The 26,571-nt window shown below is 40.7% G+C and overlaps 1 protein-coding gene across 5 annotated transcripts in view; it reads right to left on the bottom strand.

Moving 5' to 3' along the window:
* Window positions 1-26,571, bottom strand: part of bsna (bassoon presynaptic cytomatrix protein a) — a 130,593-nt gene that overhangs the window by 69,745 nt on the left and 34,277 nt on the right. For 4 of the 5 annotated variants that reach the window (XM_069526208.1, XM_069526211.1, XM_069526209.1 and 1 more), the window contains exon 3: window positions 7,875-9,383. In XM_069526208.1, coding sequence (XP_069382309.1) covers window positions 7,875-9,383 — 1,509 coding nt within the window. Of the gene's footprint in view, window positions 1-7,874; window positions 9,384-10,294; window positions 10,571-26,571 lie in introns of those variants that run through there. The other variant, XM_069526212.1, reaches the window with a different exon arrangement.

Here is a 26,571-nt window from a genome sequence, read left to right on the forward strand (position 1 = left end):
TCATCTGCAGGTATTTAAAGAACCGACTGTGACGACTAGTTATCACGCACGCTGGGTACTGACGTCACTCTAGAGGGGAAAAAAAAACACTGGACTAAACTTTGGAAGGAAATGGGCGGGTGAAAAGGGACAAATGGTGAAGAGGCTGCAAACGGTTTCAGATAAATTATAAAAACTGCCTATTTGAGATGTTTAAAAGCAATATACATTATTTAAATCCTCAATATAACAGCCAAGAACTATTTCCTATGTAAATATATGTGGAGGGATGGTATGCTGAGCCAGGAATGAAGTCACTCTCATACTTTTTGTTATGGTACATAGTCCAGTCGTGCATTTATGTTGTGATTCCCTCTCTGTAAATCCGTTGATGCAGTGATGTTAAAATGAAACCTGGATGGACACGATCATTCTCAACCTTTTTCCACACTGTGACATCTTTAACACCATGAAACACTCGAAACAAACCTCCAACATGTCCACTACACTACACCTGTCCACTACAGTGCAGGAAAACAGGAACACTACAGCTACACCTTGTTTATACAGTCAATCAATGGGCTACACACTACACCGCACAGCAATGCTAACAATGCTGGCCATGTTAACTAGCTGCTGGACAATGCTGTTGTGTCATTGAGGTGTGTGATGGCCGTATCCACAGGCACATATTTGAAATAAATGTTAAAACATGGACAACAAACACAAATAAATATACTACATTGTATTTTTAATGAGTCACGCACATTTGGTTTTCACTGTTTTGTCCTTATTAGTTGCAGAAATTAATTTTGGTTTGTATTTGAGACACTGTGTCTCAATTCAGGGGCTGTCTCCTTCCTTTTGCGTCCACACATCCAGATGCAGTCTAGCTATCCTGCCAAGAACATCTCCTGGGCTGCGTAGACTGTGAAGACCCAACCGAACTGAGACAGTCTGGTCTACAGAGGCTTTCCATGATCTGTTTGGTGGTGCCTAGCAACAGAGCTGTAGTTTAACAAGACAAGAAAGTTTTAATGCCCCTTGGTTTTTTTAGATTGTGTAGTTTTAGTTTAGGTATGATGCTACAGCATTGTCGCTTGCTGGCGGCATTATCTCTTTGAAAAACAATCAATGTCAATGAACTGCAATAAATCCAGGGATTGGTTGGGGAAGGCAGGATCCACCCGATGGAGCATTGCTTTGTCAGGCATAAAAGAACCCATCTGTCTGCCCAATTTGAAGGAGCTTTCAAAATGGTACATCTTAGTCATGCCACTGTGACACAAGTGTTCAAATGCTGCCTCCAAAAGCCTGTGTCTGCTACACCAGTCCGCCCGGATTTTGGCCAAAAGATGTGGCCGAGGGTGGAGCTAGTTTAAATACAGAGACCCAGTAAATAGACAAGACAGAGTGCTGCATCATTTTGTGAACAGTATTTTTGAGGAGAGTTCTGTTTGGTTCAGCTCTTCTAATGGGCCCAGTTTTCTACTTCATTTACAATCTGTTGTATTTTGACATTTTTGGGTGAAATAAATCCCATCTTTTGAAAAGTAGTCCCCTGCTCATTTGTCCATTTGACTGCTTGGTCTCTGACAAGGTGTCACCAAGCTTAAGTTAAAACAAAGTGACACTCTTTGCAAATGGATAAATAATATTAATTTATGAATACATTACAATAAAACCTTCACAGGTTCAACGCCCTCCAATGCATCCTATTTAGTGGTTCTGTTTTTCATGGTTATCATATTTCAGTGACTAAACTCATAAGTCTGTGAAAAAAAGGCCAACAACACAGAAAACAGAAGAAGTTAGTTGCCTTGCAGGTTTCTTAATGCATTTTGTATGAATTCTTAAAAAAGTGAGTGGAGTTAGGTCTACTGAATAAGTAAAGAGAGAAAGAGGCTGAAGGTGGAAAAGTTTGTTTCTTGCAGATGTGAGAACAAAAGAGGACAAGGGAAGGAATGTAATAAAGAATGTAGAGAGAATAAAATGAAGAAGAGATTTAAAATGCTTTATTTACACTCAAAGCAGAACAGTAATCAGAATGTTGCTATGAATCCCACCTGATAAAATGTGGATGGGAGACGATGAATAAAGGAGGCAGAGAGGACAAGATGAAAGGAACAGATGGAAGTAGCGGCTGGACAGCGGCAAGGAGAGAAGAAGAAGGAGGAGCGGAGAGGATGGCGAGCTGTTGTATTATTAATTGTTGTGAGATATCCTCAAGTGTAGGAGCGAACTGTTCGTCCATTAGAAGCCCAGTCGTTCCTGCTGCTGCTCTCATCCTCTATTTCTGTTCCAGCTCTTTTCTAAATAGAGAAGCATGACTCACTCCATCCTTATTACCTTCCCTTAGCTGCCTTTTCCTTCTCATCTCTCCTTTTTTCTAGCCCTAAGTCAACTCTCCCTTTTAGTCCCTTTCATGCTTTTAGCTTGTTGTAAACTAGTGTGGCTCCTTAAAGGCCAGAACTCTGGTTCTTTATACTTAGCGTATTGGACCAGCTGCACAAGTTTGACAGAGAACGTGTTTCCCATGGATCAGTGGTTTGATAACTTTTGCAGATTGAGAGTTTAACAATAATCTTCACATGTTTAAAACTGCAAGTGCAAAACAGATTCAACGTATATTTGAACCCAGCAGGAGACAACATCTGCTCCTTTCTGTATGTACTATTTTTAGATGTGCGGTCAACCAGTGTGTATGTTTATGAGCATTTATAAAGATACAGTGTGTGTAATGCTCACTGTAATTATACCCATTAGGTGACATCACCTTATTGTAAGCGTAGTGATGTACATGTGTGAACATAATGCATATAATCTGGTTGCCGTATGTGTTTGTAAGCCTGGTGTGTATTCATTGTGTGTGTGCGAGCGTGTATGTGCATAAGTATAGAGTGCAAGTGATGTTTTTACATGTGCATTGCTGATTCCTGCCCTGTCTGCATGTTTGTGTGTGCACGTGGGTGTGTGCATGAACTCTGTCTCTGAACATGTAAATCTAAATCAGACTGGGTCATCACAGCTGCTGTTAGTTTGTAGCATTTATTTGTCTGGTGTTGACTAAATGTCAAACACTTTATGGAACATTATGCAGCTTGTGTGTTTTGTTGGAATTTTCTTCTGGCTGTTTCCTCGCTCCATTACCTTGTGCCTCTCTGGGTGTCTGCTCTCTGCACATCAATTTAAAGATTGTTATTTCCCCCCCGAGTTGGAAGAGGAGTGACAAATGAGGAGTGAAGATAACTGAGAGAAATAAGAAGACAGAAAAAGGTAAAGGGACAGATGAGGAATAGATGATAATAATGAACGTGCTTCATCAAAGATACAATAACTAAAGCCACTCTGTTAGCCCTGATGACCCCTACAGTGCTAAGAGCAACCTTTGAAATGACCAATCAGCTCTGTGGAAATCACTCACACTTGCATACACTCATAATCAAAGTCACACAGAGAAACTCATTAAATTACCAGTGTTAACCATTTGGCCGTTGTGGCATTTGCCTGCGGCAGAGTGATGTGTCTGCATGAGCCTGAGTGAGTGTGAGGACATTGGAAAAAAATGGTTACTATAGCAGCAAATCATTGTCTTATATAAAATGCATAGCAATATCCATATTAATGATAATCTGCTCTGGATGTTTGAGAACCTGGCCAACATGACGGCTCCCCAAATGTGAAGCTTACATATCTTGATTTCCCCCGGTGGCTGGCTGCAGTATAGGTCATTAACCATTACAGTAATATCAAAAAATCAAAGTATATATTGAATAAATGTTTCTCAAAGATGGTTTCTGTTTTTTTAGTTCTTGTTGTTGTTCAAGTGTCCATATTTGTGACATTAGTTTTAATTAGCTAATTATCTGATGCTGAAAACATCATGGCAGAACTGAGAGTGACATGAAATTGGTCAAGCACATGTATCAGTCAGATGACACAGTGAGTCTTAGAGCTGTCACTGTTAAATCAAAATTTTGGTTTCTACACCACAAGGCAAGGTGATGATACCCAACAACAGATAAGGCTATTTGTTGATTTTGTGTGTGTGTGTGTGTGTGTGTGTGTGTGTGTGTGTGTGTGTGTGTGTGTGTGTGTGTGTCATGTCAAATTTGGTGGAATTTTATTTTTGACACATGCATAACGATAAATAGTAGCTCTCTGGTCCACAGCTACCTCACACAAAAAAACAAACCTGGTCAGAATAGAAACCAAAAGTTTCACATATACCTCCACACACATGTTGACACACATCCAGGTGGACTGGCTGTAACAATCCTGATAATTGTTGCGACAGCAGTGATGACAGCTGTGAAATCCTGAATGACAGACCGGACAGAGAAATGGCCTCATTCACTCATTCACTAACACCACGTCCACTGTGCGTGTGTGATCATTCAGTCATTCATGTGGAGCTTGTTCTCATCACCAGACACTGACTTATTCTGTGTCATATGTTTCCATGTTGAGATCAGACGGTTGCATAAAGATACATGGACACATTTGAAACATATACACAAAGCATACCTCAGCCAATCCAACACTGGATATTAAGTCCCATTTAAAGCTCTATTTGGTTTATTTGGATAAATATCATTGCATTGTTTTTCTCTGTCTCTTAAAGTTGCAAACATTGAAAGTGGACAGCAAAAAACTAGGGTGGAATAATAAGATGGAAGCAGGAATTAGGTAAAGAAGCAGGGAGGCAAGCGGGGGAAGGATAAACTGTGTGACTTTTTACTTTTCTGTTCCACCAGACACTGCCCACTTCTTACATATTTCATCTCTCTGGCTATATATAAAAAACCTTGGCTGAATTATAGATAAACCAAGCCAGTCCTACCCTCCATGTGTCTCTATCACACAGCGTTCTTGTCTTTTTTCAAACACTAAAGCTCATCTGCACCACACTGTCAGACACATGCATTTTTCAGTAAAGACACAAGAGAGTGACCTGTAAGAAGAAATGGTGAAAGTAGTCGACTCTGACAAAAAACCCTATGTGTTCACTATGTTGGCCATTTTGACATTTGATTTGTATCTAAATGTTTATAATCTGGATATCTATGGGTATCTGCATTCACACCTGCAGTTCTCGTCAATGATAAAACACTGAAAAGCCTGCATATACAATAAGCAAAGTAATTGGGTGGAAGTATAACTTTCTGAGGACTCAATGAAACTTGGATATTTACAGCTCTGTATAAAAAGTGCTATGAAGTATGATAAAAGTACTGCACACACAAATATTTTCATTCGGATTTAGTTTGTTGAAAAAACACCTCAGCAAAAACCTTCTGTGATCCCTTTGGTTCTTTGACGTCATCTCTCCTTCTCCCCTCTTTGCTTCGCTAGCGTCATTTCCCCCCTTCTTTTCCCTACTGTTCTACTTACTGTCTTACTGTGTGTGTGTGTTAGCGGTTCTTCCCTCTGGACTGGAGGCTGCACGTGATTCAGCTCCATGTCTGGTTTCTCCCACTGCCTCTATCCAGTTCTTTTTCTAACTTCTCCCGCTGCTCCTTCACTCTCTCAATCTGACAGTAAATTTTTACTTTTTACTATAATTTCTGTTTTTCTCTGAATGTCTCATCATCTTTACTTCATTAGGTTCCTCTTCAACGCTTTATAAGAGTTTTTTTTTCTTTCTTAACCTCATTTTGCATTTCTATTCCCACTCCCTTTTTTAAATATCTACTGAAGAGTTCTCATTAAACATCTTTCTCAAATACATCTCTCCATTTCAGTCCTAAACATTTATTTTCTGGCTTGACCACTGGAGTCTGGTTGAAAGAAGTAAAAAAAAAAAAGTATTTTACAGTATTTACTGAAAGAAATGATTTAATCTGGTGTTCATGATATTCATTTTTTATTCCTTAATTTAACAATAATAATGTAATACAATATTTATCCTCTCCTCTCTACCTTCTGTCTATGTTCTCATTCTGTTTCATTCGCTTGATCAAAGAGAAACTGCAGGACTTCACCCATATCACAAACACACACACATACACATACACACACACACATACACACTCCTTTTGATCTGAATGTGTGTGATGGTTTTAATGGTGTCAATTTCTCACGGTCTAAATAACATTCTTTCTCTCTTCTGTGTGTATGAGTATATTTACCACTGTCCTTAGACACTGGTAGTAGTAGTTATATAACGCTGTCTTTTATTATCTCTAGGTCTGTATTGTGGCATTATCAGAACATTACAGTAGAGCACTCTGAACTATCGTACTCCCCAGAGACCCTGAAGGCATCACGCTTGCTCAAAGTAAATACAACACGAGTCATCCTCAATTTGCATGACTGACTTACACACATCCTTGCTTCTTTCAGTCTTTTTTGTCATCAGTTTCTTCCCTCTATTCTTTTTCCTTTTGATTTACTACTGCTACTTCTTTACTTCCTTTCCTTCCCCCCTTTCTTCCTTTTTAATTTCCTCAATGACTGCCTCTTTTCCTTGCACAGTCATCTACTTCTCTGCACTCTTATATATCTTTTTTTCCTGGCCTCCTGTCTTTTGGCCTTCACTCCTTATGTCCTTTTCCTAGCTTCATTCCTACATACTTCTTTCCTCATTTCTTCCTTTCTTTGCATTTCTGTTGTTTTCTCTCTTACCAACGGGAAGCTTGTTATTCATCGATTCTCTCCCTCTCTTGCTATGTCTCTATTCTTTATCTTTATTTGTCTATCTCTCTTCCCTCCGTCTGGTACCCTGTCTTAAGCATCTACTCTTTAATAACCCCCCACCCCCTTAAAACCTACCGATCTCTCTTTCTCACTCATTCCATTTGCAGCCCTCCATCTTTCATGTGTGTTCTTAAATCTCTACTGTCTTACTAACCAAGCATTAAAAAAATATTTGACATGAATGACATGACTTAATGCATTTATCGAATTTGTATTTATAATTTTTGGTATTTTTAGTAACTTTATTCCCAACTTGTTCACAGGCCATTAGCAGTCTGACTCAATTTTAGTGTTTAACTTTACTTTTTCTCTCTCTTTAAGCCTTGTTAGTTTTCTTTTAAAATATATGAATATATCTGTTGATGAGATCAAACTGGTTAAAAATGATTTTGAGAAAAATTTCAATTACCAAAAGGACCAAAGCAAACTCAGTTACTTACCTATATAGCATAATGCCCACAGACAAAATCACAAGAAAGCGAGGAGTTCAATAGAGCAATAGAAGTGCTAATGGCAGAAGTAAGAAGTTGTGAATAAAAGCCAGATTTATAGACAGAAGTTTAGAGAAAATGAGAGACATTGTTAGAGGGAGATCTTGAGAGTGAAAAAAACAAACTTATAGCTATCATAGAGACAGAAAGAAAAAAATGAGTTGGTAAAAAAGAAATAAAGAGGCAATCAGAAATTAAACATAGGCTTAGAAACACTGATGATGATAATGAAAGAGTAAAGATGGAGGAAAGAGAGTGGATTTCTCAGAGGAAAGAGAAAGATGAGAGGTTCGGGCCTAACTGCATCGTGGACAGTGGAATGAATAGAATTTTCTATTTGTGCTGAATAGTATTGACTGTGTGAGAAGAGATGAGTCTGGATGTGTGTGCTCCTGTACTCATATCTCAGTGAGAACCATTTTAAGAATAGACATTTTTGGAAAGTGAGGACATTTTGGCTGGTCCTTCACACATGATCCAAGCTGCCGTGTGTGTGTGTGTGTGTGTGTGTGTGTGTGTGTGTGTGTGTGTGTGTGTGTGTGTGTGTGTGTGTGTGTGTGTGTGTGTGTGTGTGTGTGCGCGCCTGATTACAAGTCTTTACTACAACATGCTGTGAAACACCTTTGCTAACTGACATGCTTCATGTGTATTTTGCACTTGTATACATGTGTACTGTATTATATGTATGTGCATCATTCCTCTTACCTCCACCAGATGTGGTGTAGGGTTGAAGCCACACAGGTTACACACTTGGCTTTGACACTGTGTACAGGTGTTGTAGTTGGGTGGGTCAGAGCTGCCAATGTTCAGCTCTGTTTTGCAAAGAGGACAGTTCACTTTCGGCTTCACAGGTTCTGGAGCTGGCACAGGGGCTGCGACAGGCTCCTGCTTCTGCTGAGCTTTCTGAAGATGAGTGGGTGTTTGCTGATGTAGTCCTTGTGGTTGTCCCTGCTGCCCCTTTTGATGATGGGCGGGTGACTGCTGTTGCGCCATTCCTTGTTGATAGGGCATGGTCTGCTGTTGTTGCTTCTGAGTTGGCCCATGTGGTCCACCCATTTGAGGACCTCCCATTTGGCTTGGGGCACGAGGACCTCCAATTTGGCTCAGTGCATGAGGACCCCCCATTTGGCTCGGTGCATGAGGACCCCCCATTTGGCTCGGGGCATGAGGACCCCCCATTTGGCTGGGTGCATGAGCAGCCCCCATTTGGCTAGGTGGATGAGGGCCTCCCATTTGAGTTGGAGCATGAGAGCCTCCCATTTGAGTTGGAGCATGAGGGCCACCCATTTGAGTTGGAGCATGAGGGCCCCCCATCCCGAATGCTTTTGTGCCAGCTGTCCCTTGTTGTTGCTGCTGCCTGTTTTCAGGAGTTGCATTGCTGAACACCACCTTGCCTCGTGCAGGGCTTGGCTGGGTGGAGGCGGTGGGCAGAGGGTCAACGTTGATCAGGGTACTCGCCTGATTGAGCAGCGATGCTCCAAAGCCAAAAAGTTTGGTCAGGCCGTCCTGGGCAGGAGGGGGTGCCTGACTTTGAGGTCTGTGGGCCGGCGAGGAGCCGGCACTTCTGGTCTGGTCGTGGTGTCGAGCCATTGGTTGATGCATTGGAGAACCACGACCCAAATCTGGCTGGGAGGGTGCTTTTGTCAAACCAGGCAGGGGCACAGCACCAGGGTGGGGAATCCTTGGACCCCCAGGCTGATTGGGGCCTCCTGTAGGACCTCCAACAGCCCCTGGAGCTCCAGGACCTCTGTGGGAGTAGGGGTCAGACCTCATACCCTGCTGTGAGGGCCCTGTCTGATTCTGGGGGCCGCCAGGGCCTGAGTGTCTCTGTAAGCCTGGGGAGACGTGAGGCTGAGTCTGCGGCCCTGGCTGGGATGATGGGTAAGTCTGCGATTGAGACTGGGGATACTGCTGGGACTGGGAGTATGGCTGTGACTGGGAATAGGCCTGAGTCTGGCTGTAGGGCTGAGACTGAGGATGCTGCTGCTGTTGCTGCTGCTGCTGTCGCTGGGTGGGCTGACTCTGTGCCAGAGGTTTGGGCTGTGCTGCTGCTGCCGGCTGTGTTGGCTGAGGTGCGGGCTGCTGAGGCTGGACAATGGGTTTGGCTTGGTGGGACGGAGAGTGAATCTGCTGTTGGCTCTTAGAGCGAGGCGTGGTCATATCAATGCCAAGAGCTCTCTGCATCTGACAGTTCAGACACAACCACTCCTGGACCTGTAGACAAAAAACAGACAGTTCTGATGTTATTTTAACCAACTAAAAATTCCTTTCTCTCAACTGGAATTTTTGTCTTGTCTGCATGACAATGTCACTTATACATTCTGTATGATATTGTTCCAACAGTCGAAGTTACACAGTTTATGGCATATTGAAGAAACCATTTGACAGTTTTTTGACCGTACCAACTAGCTGAATTCTAAATATTCCAGATTCCTTGCACATATCAAGTGTCTTTGGGATCTCCAGTGGAGGCTCTGCAGGTTTGAACGGTGGTTATTACCAGATAATAAAAGAGCATCAGAGGAGAAAAATGAAAGGAGGTAAATGAGCAAAATAAAGAGAGTAAATTAACGTCAGTAACAACAGAGGTCAGTATTAATATAAAACATTGTCTATAAGTCACCCAGTTCCCCTTTTAAAGCTGATTGCTATTGATTACTTTGAGTATCACTGCTGACTCAGAGAGTATAAACCAGTGTCTCTAATCATCCAGACCACATAAACTCTGTATTCATTCATCAAAGTTAAAAGTTGGAGATTATGCATGAGAGACAACACATTTGGATGGTGACACATCAAACATGGTCCATCTTTCTTGCCGTGGAAAACAGAAGTGCAGAGAGAATAGTAGTAATCAACCAGAAATAGAGGAGGAGAGTGGTAAATCAACCACAAATTGACTGCAGCACTGAGTGATTGTCGAGCCGAAACCGCAACCTGAATGAAAAGCATTACATCCTTCAGATACACACAAACACATAAATCCACATGGGCACACACAAGATATACACACATAAAATACAGGAATCAACTGCTGGCACAAGCAAGGCACAAGACGATCAAAGAGAAATGAAATGAAGAGACAACACCCTTCAGCATCTGAAAATAAACATAAAACATCACACCTCCTCCTATTCCTCTCCTCCTGTCTTCCTCTTTCCTTCTCTTCTTCCTCCAGATGAGAGCTGATACTCCCTTGTGCCCAGACCTTGCTTTGCTCTCTAATTTCTCCCGGCTGCAAAACAAAATCCCACAGCTTCTCTCCGAGCTGTGTCAGCCTGCTCTCGTCTTGTCTGCCCTACTGTAGCTTTGCATCCACTGCTGCGTCCCAGCTGCCATTAAGAGTGCTATGTTAGCTCCTCTGTAGCAAGCTAGTAAATCGCTGCACGTTTCAAGCGTTTCTTCCCATCCCTCTCCTTCCCACAATGCAATGCGCAGCTGTCCTGAATCCAGCAATCCACTAACCCCCCTCCCACCCTCTTCAATTTTTTTGGCAAGGTGCTCTGGGACAAGTTTGCCCCTTGAATTTAATGGAAGATGTGGAAAGCACAGGGGTAACATAAGCGTGCATCAGTCACACAGTCTAACTAAGCAGTTCCTCCCACTGAGCTTTCCCAGCCTGCTTTGCTGTCTAGCATTTTCTAGCCTGACAGCATCACTGATCCCATGTTCTGTTAACTCAGCGGCTACAGCTCACTGCTACAGCCTCACAACATCCTTTTCCTCCTTAACATATTCTCTTTGTAGCTGTCTCCTCCCTGCCTATCCTCGCCCTCTTTCCCATCCCATCTTTCATAATTTTTCATTTTTCTGTTCTCTCTCTGATCAGGGTTGAAAATGTAGGCTTGTTTCCTGAATGGCTGAGGTGGAAAGATATTTGAAGGTATAATTTTGCTGTGCAGGCTCCTCCTACGTTGTCCTGCCATAATTACATCTGATGATGATGAGGAGAGGTAGATAGGGAGAAAGAGAAAGAGAGGGACCTGATTTTAATGAGTCCCTGCACGTCTTACTTGCTCCCTCTATAACCAGCATCATGAGGGAAACTTGAAGAAATGACGGATAGAGCAAGGGATGGAGAGATGGGAACGAGTAAAGAGGAGACAGAGAGAGAGCGAACAGCGGCAGGAAAGAAGTCAGCAGTTTTTTAATCCAGGCAGCTCTTCAGCTCTCATCATGTCAAGCTTAATCAACGGCACAGCAGCAGAATATTCACTTCTGCTTCACTGTGGTTCAAACCAGTGAATCCTTTCATGGGAGTATGGTTACTAACAGGTGAGGATGGTCTGTGGGGTTAAAGGGTTGTTTCAACGAATGTTCAAAAACATTTTACTTAAGTCAGTGCTATATAGTCTTGCAGCTGGTCTTGCTTTTTATCGTAGACACACTATGTTTGAGAAAGTCACCAAAATCATACCAATTGCTTGACCCCATCCCAACAGTTTATATGCTTCTTTTATATTTGTTCAGATAAAAATAGTGGGATTCACAGTACTTGGGCATCAGCAAAAACATACATAATCAGCTGAGGCTAAATGAGCATTGGGTAGAGTTTTCTAACCCTTGATCTTAACCACTATCATCTCCCTATTTCTAGTCATTGTCTACCTATAATACAAAATGACCAAGGTTGTTGATATGGGTTGTGTTACAGCCCTTATAGGCAGGTTTGACTAGTTTGACTAAGTTGATAATGAATTATCATATTGTTTGTATCAGTACCATACAGTTGTTCAGCATAGAAGATGGAAGCAAAGGACATTTAAATTAGAAAATTGATGGCAATGAAAAAGTAGGTCACACTATGCAGAGAACCTTCGCTGGATTTTTGTCATTAGCATGATTTGTGCCGTTTTTTTCCACTTATGTTACACATCAATGTCACCTTAATGGGTTTGGGGAGTATTAGTGCAAAAAGAGAATGGACAGGATGTCGAAGAAAGTCGGATCAATTTAAATCAACATAGGTCTTAAAAGTGCAGGTTTGAACATTTAGAAAAGTGAGTGTGGAGTTAGAAAAAGACCTTACTAGATCTCAGTAGGCTCCTCATCGCTTCGAGGCTACTTTAGCATACCTAGCCCTCAATAAATAAAGTTCTCTGAGGCTACATCCATAATACTACTTTTTCAACTGAAAACAAAATTTGCAACAATCTCTGTCCACACAAGCATTTGGGCTCCAGATCAGTTGAAAACATGTATCACATGACGACTCAACTATTGGGTCTGCACATGCCAGTGTGAAGAGGAAGGCATGTGCGTCTCGCTTGACACTGGGATTGTCGCAAATTGCTTGAATAATAGCTCGCCTCTTATGTGTGAAAACAATTGCATCAATGTAAAATGCAGAATTTAACTGCACAGCAGCTGAGCGTGAAGACAACAGGTTCTGCAATGTTTGTAATTGATAATCCATGTTGTGTTCTACACAGGTTGCCAAGACTGGTGCCCGTTGTTGTCCTTCTTTTTGGAAGAGGGTCGTGGGATAGGAGCCTGACAAATCAGTGAAGGCTACATGAATGAAAAGACCCAATCAGCAATCTGTTGTGAGTGACTACTTCATTATTTCCAAACATTTCCGTTTCTGCCAGTCTAGACGCGGCCCCAGAGTTTTCAAACTAAAAGTAGTCCGGCAACTGCGGTCTCCGTTTGCTTTTAGCTGCTCCAGGCAAACCCATTGCAGAGTTGATGCATTAATAAAACAAAAATGAAGTAGTGTGAGTGTAGCATGAAAAAAAGAGAAAAAGATCCTGTGTCTATGTGGCCCTCAGAAAAGTCATAAAGTGTGTATAGAGTAAATGTAAAGCACAATCAGGGCTTATAATTATAAAGATTTATAATCTTTGACAGAATTTTACCATACCTTTAAAAATGTCTTTTCAAAGACATTGTTGGACATTAGGCAGCTTGAAGCTACTGAAAATAAATCTAACAGTTTATGCAATAACTACACCATGAAAGACATGGTGTGCAGTCAACTGCAAGTGTAAACTTATTAATTTAACATTACGAATTTGTACTCTTATTATTTTGTCCTCCAAAGCATTAATTTCTTCCATACAGTGAAACAGTGAAAACCTACAATTACAGTACATCTATTTGCAGATGGAGGTCAGTGATGACAGGACACCCCTGTCGTCTCTAATAAAACATTAGCCTGCAGCCCGAAACAAAATGCAGACAGACATCATCCAACTTTGTTTATGACCAGTAGCCGTCATCTGACCCTCCAAAACTGCCCCTCCGGCCCACTGAAGAGTCCTGGCCCTAGTGACGAAACTTTGGCTATGACACACACTGATAAGGCTGTCACAGGACAGCTCTGATAGGTGTCTTATGTGCCTCAAATCGTTAGAGTACAGGCATCTCCTCAAGTCATAGCCCATTTGCTCCCGTCTGTGGACCTTTCACGTTTCTCCCAGTCAGTTTTGCATGTCGGAAAGGCTCAGGCAATTTTCAGGCCTATGTAAGTTATCACAAAAAATAAATGGCTCTCTGAAAGGAGGAAGAAGAGCCCAGACAATCTCCTGACTCTGCACACACAAGCAGGAGGAAATGTAAAAGTAAATATTCTGCCTGTTCTTGTATAATTGTATTTCAGGCTTTAAAACTCTTTCAATATACATCACAGACTCATGGCTGATAGCTTAAATGGAAAGAGACACTTGCAAAAACATATATCTTCACTGGAATTATTAGATTTAACAATAATTAAAACAACAAAATGTGTTTTATAATGATCTCTTTGGTAGCAAGTTTTTTAAGTCTATATAAATAAAATGTTTAATATGCATGTACACCAAAAAATCCAAAATCTTGATGCATTTTTGCTTGACACGAGACCTAAATAGTATTTTTGGTCAACCATAATCAATTGATAACAGTTGCAGCTCTAAACTATTTAATTTTTCTATTTTTAGGGACATTCATTTTTAAACATAATTATAAAGGTGAAGGCTAAAGGTTGGGTTATTCAAGAGGCTGAATTCTGTCACTATCTTGTCTCTATCACGCACACACACACTAAGAAGAAGCTTGGTTTTGTATTCAATTTCACCATTTTCCAGGTGTTCAACAACTGAACAGATGTTGAAACTCAGAATGTGAAATACATTTGAAACAGATGTTGCAGCTGGTATCACATTACACTATTAAAATGTTTGAATGTGTTTCATCATCAGTAAATTAAGATTTGACATTGAGCAGAATGGTTGAAACTTGCCAATTTTAAGTTTAATAATGAAAACATACTGTAGCTACTCATACAACCTCTGCTTGTAACTCAGTGTAAACTTAGTGTACAGTTACAAGAAACAATGTGAAGATACATTTTCAGAATATTCAGGTATAAAATTTATCTATCTTATCTTATCTACAGCGTCTTGTTTTTCCATCTTTGGTGCAGCACTGTGGGCAGGACACTTTCTAAGTTTTTTAACCCGCATGCTAAGCACCTGTTCTATTTTTTGGGGGGAAGCAAATTCAACCTGAAAGCATAAAACAATTCGTCTGTCTTGAAGGCATCAGAAGAGCAGCCAGACGCAGAAAGCAAATAACAGAGATTTAAATAACTGCCTATTGTTTTAATCAATGCCCTCTTTCTTCAAGTGGCATTACAGATTAGCAGAGTGAAATAAAGAAATGGATAAAACTGTATGCCAACTGAAATCAGTCAACTCTTTTTATGATAATTAGCCCATATCATGCAGCACTGGTTTAGTGCAAATGGACGTTTCATCGAGTGGAGTTCACTTAAACTCTGATATCATTTGTCATTAATTAGCTTGGAGACAGAATTAGGAGATGAGAGGAGTATTAGAGGATGAAGGTTCAATCACAGAGCTAAAACAGCACAGATGAAGAAATCTGTAAGGGTTTTTCTCCTGTTCTACTAATTTGTATTCACTAATGATAAAGAAAGTTGTTATAAGGGTTTAAAAGTAACAACATGATTGACAACACTACCAGGGAACTAGATTTGGATCACACTTTTCTAGTCTTAACGACAAAGCACTTTAGAGGACAAGCCACATTAGCCCATTCACACTCACATTCATACAGTGCTACATGCTGTGCTTTTTTCTTATCACACAGACCATTTACACACTGCCGGCAGAGTTGAGATGAAAGTTAAAATACCCAGTAAACTGCACTTACAAAACCTCTCAATTTTAATAAAAAAGAAAAAGTTGAAATAATATTAAGAAACTAAATTTGTCGCCATCCTCTGATGTCGTCCAATATGATTGTAAGGTGTATAATACATTATAAAAATTGTTCATACCCTAATCCATATATACTCTCTTTTGATTGATGGCTTTATCTCACTCACTCATACACACTCTCTGTAAACACCTGACACACACTCACTTATTTTTTTAAAGAAGCCATCGTTCTCATCAGGCAACGAAAAAAAGGAGGTCTGACACTTTGGGCCTCAATGATAGATATAAGCTAGTATCTGTGGCTGTTGCACGTAAAGTGTTACATGGATACATACCGAGTCATACACACACACACAGACACACGGCAGCCAGCTGTCAACATGAAAAAACGTCACAGATCTCGAACACTGAGCAGGTGTCGATGCTGTTTTGTGAAGAAACCTCGAGGTGCGATTCACAGCATCGTCTGCAGAAACATCAGCAGACATTTCACCTTTTCAATTAACTCAACACAGATAAAATAACTTCAAACTACTTCCCTCCCAATAACACTCTGACTATTTTATTTTGAAAATGCCTCTATATTTGGGACATGTAGTTTCGTGGAGTGGTGCAGTGTTCGTGGCAGTGTTTCTAGTCCCTAATACTGCATAGCCACAAACAACCCAGAAACATTCCATTGTGACTAGGCACAGTCCTGTACTGCTGGCGGCTCCATGAGCATTTGGATGATTAATACCTCGTTCAAGGGCACCTCAGCAGATTTAATGACATACATGTAGACTTAGTCCTTTCATTTGACGAACTTAGCAAAGCCTTGTAAAATTAGCACTGCAAAATCATATTTTACGGTGTACTTTGAACTGCAGGTGATGTTATTGCACCTTTATTAAATAGCATCTATTACGTGATGTTTGATTAACTATAGCATATATGTTATATTTTGAAATACTGAGTATACAACAAAGCCCAAGAGAAAATAATCAGTATTATCTTTGGTGGAATTGTAGATAACAATAAATATTTTAGTTAGTAAGGCAGATACTGAGATTTTGCAGGATTGAATCCCATTGTGCTTGTTTTCTTCTCTTATTGCATCATTTTTTCAATTGAACATCTCCATCCCAGATACTGTAGAGAGAATAGACTTAGAAAATGTTAAATCTTAACAAACATTTGCATCAGTCATAATAAGCAGAATTATTCCTTGTCATTAGTGAGTAATGTAAAATGTGGTTGCAGGTGACTTTATGACATGAAAGTGAGCTTAGATTAATTTTCCATGAGCTGTAATTGGCCAAGAGTGGCTGGAAATGTCACATGTAATGTAAAGTAAATGAAGCCTGCTGCTTGTGGTTTAGTGTTATGGTCTGCACACTCAGTGTCACTGAACCTGATTGCACACACACATCAACATACACACAGACACACACACTAATGACTGCATGCGGTGCATTTAACAGCCTCACATGCTGCTGCAGAATCCATAGGCTCAGCACGTCCAGGTAGGGACAATGCACACAGCTTTTAATAGACCTGTCCATCAACACATGGTGTGCAGCATTTCAGGGCAGGAGTGGAGGAAGGGAGGGAGAACAAACACAACAGTGGGGGTGTTTAGAAATGCAGGGCAAGGGTGGAGGTAAGATTAATGAGTGATGGAGACTAACAGAACAAGAGAAGAGAGAACAAGTGCTTTTTAGGTTGAGTCGTATGTATCTAGGGGGTAATTTAATGTAAATATAAAATGTGTGTGTGTGTGTGTGTGTGTGTTTAACATATAATGCTAATATGAGAACAGCTTGTTTGTTATGTTACAGCTATGAGACACCGAAGGTCAACCCACAAGCTTTTTGACTTATTTCAGGTGATTAGACGTTGCCTGGACTTGGACTTCTGGGGGTGTGAACAGACTGACTCTTTGATTGACATCTCACTCACATCCCTGCATGCCAGCATGGGACAATTTAAATTTTAAGTGATTTTACATTATTTTCAAATGTAGAGGACACACAGGCAGGATAATAAGTGGCAAAGCCTGATAAACACATTGACTTTCATTCAGCCTGGCATTATGTTTATGCCAGCCCGATTAATTTGTTGGGAGGTATTGGTGTAATGTTTTGTTTGCCCCTAATCAATCATTCAATAGTGCTATGGAGCAGTTCACACAGGACCATGTGTTAATGTATGACTGCACGCCAGCATTAACAGGATGTGAAAAACGCAGCAGCTGCAGATTGTGCAGTATATAGTGTTAACTGAGTATATGCTGACAGTATGGGACACGTGCATGAAGAGTTACTACATTAAAGTAACTTAATACAACTAAAACACTCAATTTGCTTTGACAGGGAATGTTACACTGTGTATGAGAAAGATCGACATGTGAAATGTAACATTAGAAGATTTGCAGGGCCTGATGTGTTCATTGCATGTCCCTCATCTATCTTTACTTGTAGTCTCTGAGTGGAAGCTCTTATGCAGACTGACTGCAGTTTGTCTGGTCACTCGCCATCATGGCAGCAGGCTAATGTACTGATCAATATTCCGCACAGAGAGAGGACGTTCCAGGAAATATTCCCATGATGTAGCCCTGACATTCTACATCTAATTATAGAAACACGCATGCACACATGCACTCTCACGTACACTTTTACATGCACACACAAAGTTGTTTCACTATACTAATGGCACACTTTGCCATAATGTATTTCCTAGCTTCTTACCCTAACCATCACAACCAGGACCTGCCCATTGGAACAAGAAGAGACAAAAACCTTTAAATGTAACATCTGATGACCAAGAGAAAGACTCCTCATCCATTTAAGACCGTATAGCGCTGCAGCTGACAGTTCATTCTCTGCTCGGTCCTGACGAATGGACAACACATACGCGTACACAGACACCCACAGACACAACTGTCTACATCTCAGTGTGATTACCATCAGCAAGCCAGGAGGAGAAAGTCATAAAACACACAGCCCTCACTTCTACGGCTGCACATCAACACCCACCCACACACACACTAACAAAAATTCCAATTTTATAAATCCTGCTCTTATCGTGCCATCTCAGTCCATAGTCTGTTGCCACAGTCTCAAACAGAAACAAACATCACTCAGTCTATTTTCCCTGTTATCTATACTCACTCCGTCCTGCACACACATACACACACCACCTATGCCATTCATCCAATGCCACCCGTCACTGAATAACCCAGAGTGGTCGATTGTATTGACCACTTGCACGTTTCTTAATTAAAATCTGCCTCAGCACTTCGGGTCCCATCCAGTATGATCACAGCCTCTGGGTGAACTGTGAGCGTGTCCACTTTAATGCAGAGATAGATAGATAGATAGATAGATAGATAGATAGATAGATAGATAGATAGATAGATAGATAGATAGATAGATAGATAGGTTTGTGAGCGTGCATGCGTACAACTTGTGATTAAAGATCTGGGTCGAGGCTGTGCTGGTAAATCAATAGTAGATTTGAGACAGACTGAAAAACAATCCCATGGGGCATTGCAAGGGACGGAGGGAAGAAAGAGAGAACTTTGGAATAGATAAACGCAAAATAGAAAGAGTGAGCAAAGTAGGATGTTAAGTAGGAGAAGAAGGGAGGGGGATTAGATTGAAAAGAAATCAACAAGGAAAAGATGAAACACAGATAAAGGAAGGGAAAAAGGGGAGCTGGCAAAATAAACGGTAGTTGAAGAAGGGAGAAGCAGCATGGATGCATTTTTTATGAGATGGCGAAGAAAGTCATGTTTCTGGTTTGTTGGCAGTACATAGAGTACACAAAGGATAACATCCCTGCATGTGAGTGTGCCTGTGAACAGTATAATACTTGCCTGTCATATACATGTTTAATTCTGCAAGGCTTAAAGAACTATGGCAACACAATCATTTATATCAATATCAAGAAGAAAATGCTTGTGAAAGACAACACATTTTTGTATTAAAACAAATTAAGACCAACCAATGCCTTTGAACCAGTTTACAAGCTCTCTATCTGGAGCATTCAACCACATTTCACTCTATTTCAGTAAAGGTAACTTTCTCAAATGTCAAACTATGAGCATAGAGGTCAATTTGCTTTTTACATATACATTTATATCTATCAATAACAATTTCCATGCCACAAAGTAACTTGTGCTCTCTCAGTTGTTGTTATATTTTCAGAGAAAGGTGACCAGCTCTACAAAGCTTTTGTTGAATAATCACCTCTAACACACATTTTTTAATGTATCTCCAAACATAGAGATGTTAGAAGGTCAAGATGGATCAGATATCCATGATCTTTGACTTTCTAAGTAACTATCTACAAATAAGGAGTGATAATACACAATGGTCACATATTTTTGTTTTAGTGAATAATAATAAATTGTTTTCACTTGTTGACTGTTTGCGGACAGAGGATCTATACTACTCCCCCTGAAAAGCTTGTGATGTCTCCTGTGTTTTTGGTCCTCTTTTATAAAAGAGAGTTTCAATTTCAAGTATGGATTGTGTTTTCTTACTTTGGATTCATTCAAGTTTTGCTCCCTGTGTCCCTCTCAGTGTCCCTCCCCTGTGTCCCTCTCCTGTGTCCCTCTCAGTGTTCCTCTCTGTGTTCCTCTGTGTTCATCTGTTTCCTGTTTTATTTTGTAGTCTCTGCTCCTTGTGTGTTTTCCCCCTGGACCTCCTGCCCTTGTCAGGCTCACCTGTTTGTCCTGTGCCACCTGTCTCTAGTTTCTCATTAGTTCAGTGTGTATTTAAGTCTTTGGGCTTCCCTGTGTCTTTGTCAGTTTGTTGATATGAGATGCTGTTCCATGTCCCTGTGTTGTTTCACCACTTGTTTCCACTAAGTCTCTAGTGTTTCCTTGTGTCTCCCCTGTTTTTGCCTAAGAGCATTTTTGAGTTCTTTGTTGTTTTTTGGATTTATACCCTGCCTCAAGAATTAAAGGACACTTTCAGTTGAAACCTTTTGTTCTGCCTTTTTGGGTCCACCAGCTCCATTACCCGCTCCCCACAAAACGTAACACACAGGTTGCACCCTAGTCTGTTTGACATGTCTCTGTGTGAACCATAGAGATGGACAACATCACTGCTCCTAAAAAGTGATGTCAAAGAATCTTGATCGCCCGCAATATAGGTCATAAATTCCAACTCCCCATGCTAGTGAATGGATGGTGAACCAAACTAAAATGTTATTTACAAATCATAAAATACACAGTTAAACACAGGATAAACACAGTCAAACTTCATGATTGACACCTGAGACTGATTTGCAATTGTTCATCAGGACCTCGATATCACGGCTCCATCTCCATCCCCAGTCGCTACTACACAATCTCTGATACCAAATGTAAAAGATGGCTTAATATCTGGATAGGGGGAGGAAGTGGAGACGCATTATCCATCTTTACAGTTTATGGCGTGAACAGCCAGCACAATCTGGAGGATGCACATGAGGCATACACCACCACCGTAGCCATGCATATCTCCCCAATGGAGGTTGGTTGGAGTGGAAATGAAAAGAAATGTGATGAATTAGACACGCTTTGTTCTTCCACACTCTCCTCAGAGGGAAGGAATGAGCAGCTAACAGAGTTTGATTAATTGATTTAACATTTTAATTTTCTGCTTTGATTAGATTCCTGTAATGACTTGAACAACCCCCGCGAGACAGACATGATATTGACGACATTGCACCAAAAGGGTGAGAACGAAACTGATAAGTCATCTATCCACCCAGGAAGCCAGCCAGACAGCCACACAGTGCCGACCTGTTAGCAGAGGTATGGGAGTGTGAATGAGCCGCATCACCTCCACTTCAGACAGCCTTATCACGCAGGGACAGCACCCAGTCAGCTTTTTAAAAACATCCTACGGCCAGTCTCTCCGTTTCCATCCACCACCGCTCTCCCTCCCTCTCTGCTCCCCTTCGGTGTGTGTGTGCCTGTGTGATAAGAGTGGACGTCAGTGGTGTCTGTGTATATGTGTTTCGGGCAGGGATGACGATCAAAATTTGTGAACATGCGCAAATATATGTGTAAAACATCAGTGACACAGAACAGAGCGGACGTATGCGAGAGCCACAGCTGTGTCCTTAAACAACTTCTCTCAACCGACACGTACTTGATGGACTGACTCAACGTGGCTGTCCTCCCGAGACAAATAACACCAGCACCTGTTTCAGGCAATTACCCAAAAGATGACATATGTTTAGGTTCTAGTGACAAAGACTTGTACCTCCGTTGACGAATGAAGAGCCATGTTTGACAGGGAAAAATACTGCACCTCAGCACAGGAGAACACTTCTTCTTCTTTTTACCAACAGTCGACACTGTTGTTTTCTAAAAGCATGACTACAATTAATCTGTAACCTTTACCACAGAGATATTAAACCGTGACAAAGACTGTCCCCTAATGTTCCTTTATCAGACTACAGAGATATTGTCTCACCTGAAGCAGAAATTACTACAGAATTTATTTATTTTTTCAATGTTTCATCTTCAGCTTCAGCAAAACAGTTGCAACTTTCTCAGGTATCATGCAACAGCAACAAAAGCTTTTTTTTAAGTGTTTTATAAAAGCTATAATTTTACCCCTAACATTTATCTGTCCTAACAGCATCACACCATACAAGAAATGTATTTCTCAACAGTGACGTTTACATGGACACCACCATCCTGACTATTGACCTCTTCAAAATTATTTTGATTATGATTTTTACATGAGTTGCTAATAGAATATTTCACTTATTTTTCCATTCACATGTCATTATTACTCACCTAATTTCGTCCACTACGTCCTTACGTCTGACGGTCAGTTTTAAAACCACAATCTGAAATTGTTTAATAACCCCTCCTATCATACACTATTTTGGGTGATTTCTTTCCAATTTTGCAAAAACTGTAACTTTTGTTTCCATCTTGACTCCCAGGGTATATGTAATCAAGCAGTTTGTAACTGTCATATGTCGATGCGACATATACATATACGTGTCAACTTGATGATGACATGATGTCTTTATTAAATTATTGCTTATTCAGACTGTGACCTTATTCAGGTTAGGTAATCTCAAAATGATGTTAACATGTCAGCCTCTTATTCAGACTATTTGGTGAATCTGGTGAAAATTGGATTATTGCTGTGCTGTCCATCTAAACGCAGTCAGTGATTGTTGGAAGACACAGAAAACATATCCTGTCAATAGAAACACCAGATCAGAAAATGCTTCAATGTCAAGTTGTAAGAACATCAACAAATGATATATTTTGTTGTTTAATCTTGGTGACAACAAAATCAAGGAGGGAACAAGGTGAGGTCATTGCGGACATGCACGTCATGCATTTCACATTAAATGGTGAGTAAACAAGCCTATCGCTTGTTAACTTTTACTGTTGGGTTATTTCCCGTCACAGACGCTTACTGCTTCGCAAGAGGCTTCTTCCATTATAGACAATGAAAAAGAGATTAATCTGCATGGTCTAATAAAAATCTCAATGAAATGTGCAATGAAAATAAAGGCACTTTGTCACCAGTGAAGTTAAGCAGCAAAGAGAAACTTCCGCCTTGACCTTAAAAGCTAAATGTATCCATCACCATGTTAGAGAGATTATTATAGTTTGTAAATGCCATTTACAAACGATAACATAGTAGAATGCATGTAGTCCAACAAGGCCACATCTATCTTTTCTCCAAATTTGTTTTTGTTCAGTTAGTCTCTGTTAAAGTAGGTTTGTTCTGCCTGTCTGCAGGTATCTGAGAGTGCTAGCAAAACACATTAATCATTTAAAGCAAATCATTATAAATTCCTGCTCTTCAACTCCTTGGCTTGCAACTGCTCTAATGACGTGTGTGTGTGTGTGTGTGTGTGTGTGTGCGTGCGTGCGTGCGTGCGTGCGTGCGTGCGTGCGTGCGTGCATGTGCATGTGTGAGCTGACAAAAGCTAAGTGTGTGTGTGCAGATGTGTGAATATGTGGGTCCAGGTGTATGTTCTCTCTCTCTCTCTCTCGCTCTCTCCCTCCCTCACCCGGCTGGAGCCTCTGCTCTCATGGTTTATGCATACGGAGAGAGAGTCCTCATCCCTCCAGTTCTCTCCCCTTCTTCCTCCCCCTATCCCCACCCTACTTTGCCAGAATAGTCTTGATCTTCCCCATATACAGAAAAAGATAACTTCCTTTCCTTCCCCATTTCTAGTGCACACCTCGGAGAATGAGAGAGGAAAGCAGAGGTGGAGTGATAAGGAGAGAGAGAGAGAGAAAGGGCAGAGAGATAAGAGGTAGGAAAAAGAGGGAGGAGGGGGTAATAAGAAGACATGAGGGGATATATTAAAGGTAAGGTGAGTAGAAGGAGTTAAAGGAGGTACAACACAGGGAGAAAAGCCCTCCTCAAAAAAGACCAGAGAGAAACCCCCTGATCCGCCCCTGTATCTGAGAACAGTATGTGTGCATGGAAAGATATCTGAACAATCATTACGACGACAAACACTGAAATTACAAATTGATTCCTCACAAAGGCATGAATACAAGATGTGGAAAATCAGCCAGTAAGAAAGAGAAACAAATTGTCTATGAAGGGACAAAAACCTCTCCTACAACTGCAGAGACCCTGGTTTCACTTGTGTTGATTGTGTACAGGGAACTAGTGCTTCACAATAAACACAACTGGCAAGTTTGTTTTGCAGCTACATTAAAGATAAATAATATCATCCTACTGATTCTACAGGGACAAAGGATGTATGTTGTTACATTTTGTTAAATTAAATTGTGTCATTATTAAAACCAAAATATTCTATTATTATATAATATATACTGTATATTCTCAATTATTTCAAATCCCTTGTTGTGTCTCACACTAATTTGGGGCGTAATCACTCACACAACACCACAATATGTTTGAGTAATAAATAATAATAATATTGTGTGATCATTTAATTTTTTCCACGTTGTATATATGTGATACCAGAAGATGTAAAATCAGGGGTGTCTTGTAATCCCAGAAATGGATGGACCAAATGTATCGGCCTGGCACACATTCTTGCTCTATTTCTGTACCTTCAGCAGCTTCCTCTGCCAAAAGGCTCAGCTTTAAGCAGTGCCAGGTTAGAGAGGCAGGACAGCACACACACACACACACACACACACTGGGCAGCTATCACTATGATGCTCTGCTAAATTAGCAGATAATCCTAAACTGGCCTCACTATCCTGCCATTTGGCAGCTATTCTCTCAAAAGCGTCACTTTCCAATCAACAGGTTCCAGCAGGAGGTGTTGAATTCATTTCTCGTTTCTGCCATCATTATCTCTTACGGTGATGCAACCAGTGAGCTCACAGCAGTGCAGGGTCTGAGGAACACATGTAAGAATGCTCTTACATGACTGCAGGATTTAAAAGCAGATTGTTGCATATGTGTGGTGGTGATTGGTATTGAAGAGAGATTATAACCCCCTGTAAGTATACTGAAGGGATTTCATTTTGATTCGTGACAGTGGTGGAGCAGCAAAGGAAGTGGCAGGAGATTCAGCATGGAGCAGTGGCACAATAAAACAGTAGATAATATGAATGTATTTCGCATTTAGTCATTTGGCAGACACTTTGATCGAAAGCCACTCACAGCTCAGGGACAACACAAAAGCTTCAGTGCAGGAGGGAACTGAGAGATAAATCTGTTCAACAAGACAAAATAATTTCAGCAATTAAGCGATTGATGTTATGATTGGCAAAAGTTGATAAAAAGGAGCATATCTTTTTTTTAAACATAACTGAAAGTAGGCATGGGATTTACTGGACTGTTGGAAACCACCACAGATTTGTTGATGATGTTGATTACTTGCTGAGTTGTAGAAATAAGCTGTTAGGTGACAAACTACCAGCATCTCATGAAAATGAATCTGTGGGCAGGATTGTGATCTCCTGTATACTAAAGCCATTATAGTGTTGCACAGATACCAGCATTTTTTGTGTGTAAACATAACATTAATGAATAAAATTTGAACATGGAGAGAGGAAAAATACAGCCTCTCATTTTTAGGTTTGGATTTAAATATAATTGTGCCTGCAGCTTCTTCTCCCCTGAAAATTGGAACAGAATATAATAATTTCCAGGAATTGTGGTTCATAATACCTTGACAACAGATTGAATGGCTGCGCAGGAGTAAACAATCGAACATGGCAGCTATGATTGAGCTCCATGATGAGAGAAAAAGAAAATATCAATGACACATAGAGGACACAGCAGGGTGATGCTCTTCTTATTAAGTTTATGTGTCCTGATTTAGTTTAACAATTATGTTTCCAGTATTTTTTCATTCTTGATTTTGTGTTGCTGTACACATGTTTGTTTCTGTGTACAAGTACATGTGCCCTGGTGGCCCCAGTAAAGCTGTTGCCATCACAGTCTCTCCCAGCAGATTTCTGCGCCTCGATGTTGCGACACGCCCACAGAGCTTCACATATGGGCGAATTGCCTGGTATCTCAGCATATACACACAGATACAGTGACCTTCACTGTGCCTGACATGATTTCTGTGGTGACTGTTGTGTTTGTCTTTCAAGGTGGTAAATCTACTAAGGAGACGAATAGAGGGGCAAAAATGAGCTTGAAGAAAGAATAACAGGAAACCAGAAAATAGAAAAACAAAAGAAGAGGAAAGAAAGACAGGTGAGAGGACAGAGTGGACAGAGGAGGACAAAGGGGAAATAAAAGTGCAGAGTAGTGATTGAAAAAAGAAAAGAGAGTAAGAAAATGGGCTCCTGTGAGACTAATTGGGAAGAACAGGGTTGTAACACAGACAGGGTTAGAGGTGTCACTCCCACTGGGGCCACTCACAGTCAGGAAGAGTCTTGTAAAAATGAACGTGACCTACAAACTGTGTAAAGAATATTTCACACCTTCATCCATTACATTTATTTGTGATTCTGTCAGTCACTGTTGTGGCAGAAAAGCCTGTTAATTCAGTCTATTGGGAGGTCATGAAACTTTTTTCATTGACTTCTTCATGCACTTTTCTGAGGTGAGCAGTAGATCTGCTGTGATTCAGATCACACTGATGTTTGTTCAAGTGCTTATTTTTTTATGTTTTGTTTTTATTAGTTAGTTATTTAATGTTATAAAATCAGTGTCAAACATCTTGACTGACAGTTGTATTGGAGGGAGCTCGCCACCACAGCCCCATCCCCCGATCGCTACTGCGCAGACTCTGGCTCAAAATGACATCATCGGCACAAGATGGCAGAG

Source organism: Paralichthys olivaceus, chromosome 6 (genome assembly GCF_024713975.1).
Source record: "Paralichthys olivaceus isolate ysfri-2021 chromosome 6, ASM2471397v2, whole genome shotgun sequence".
NCBI lineage: Eukaryota > Metazoa > Chordata > Actinopteri > Pleuronectiformes > Paralichthyidae > Paralichthys > Paralichthys olivaceus.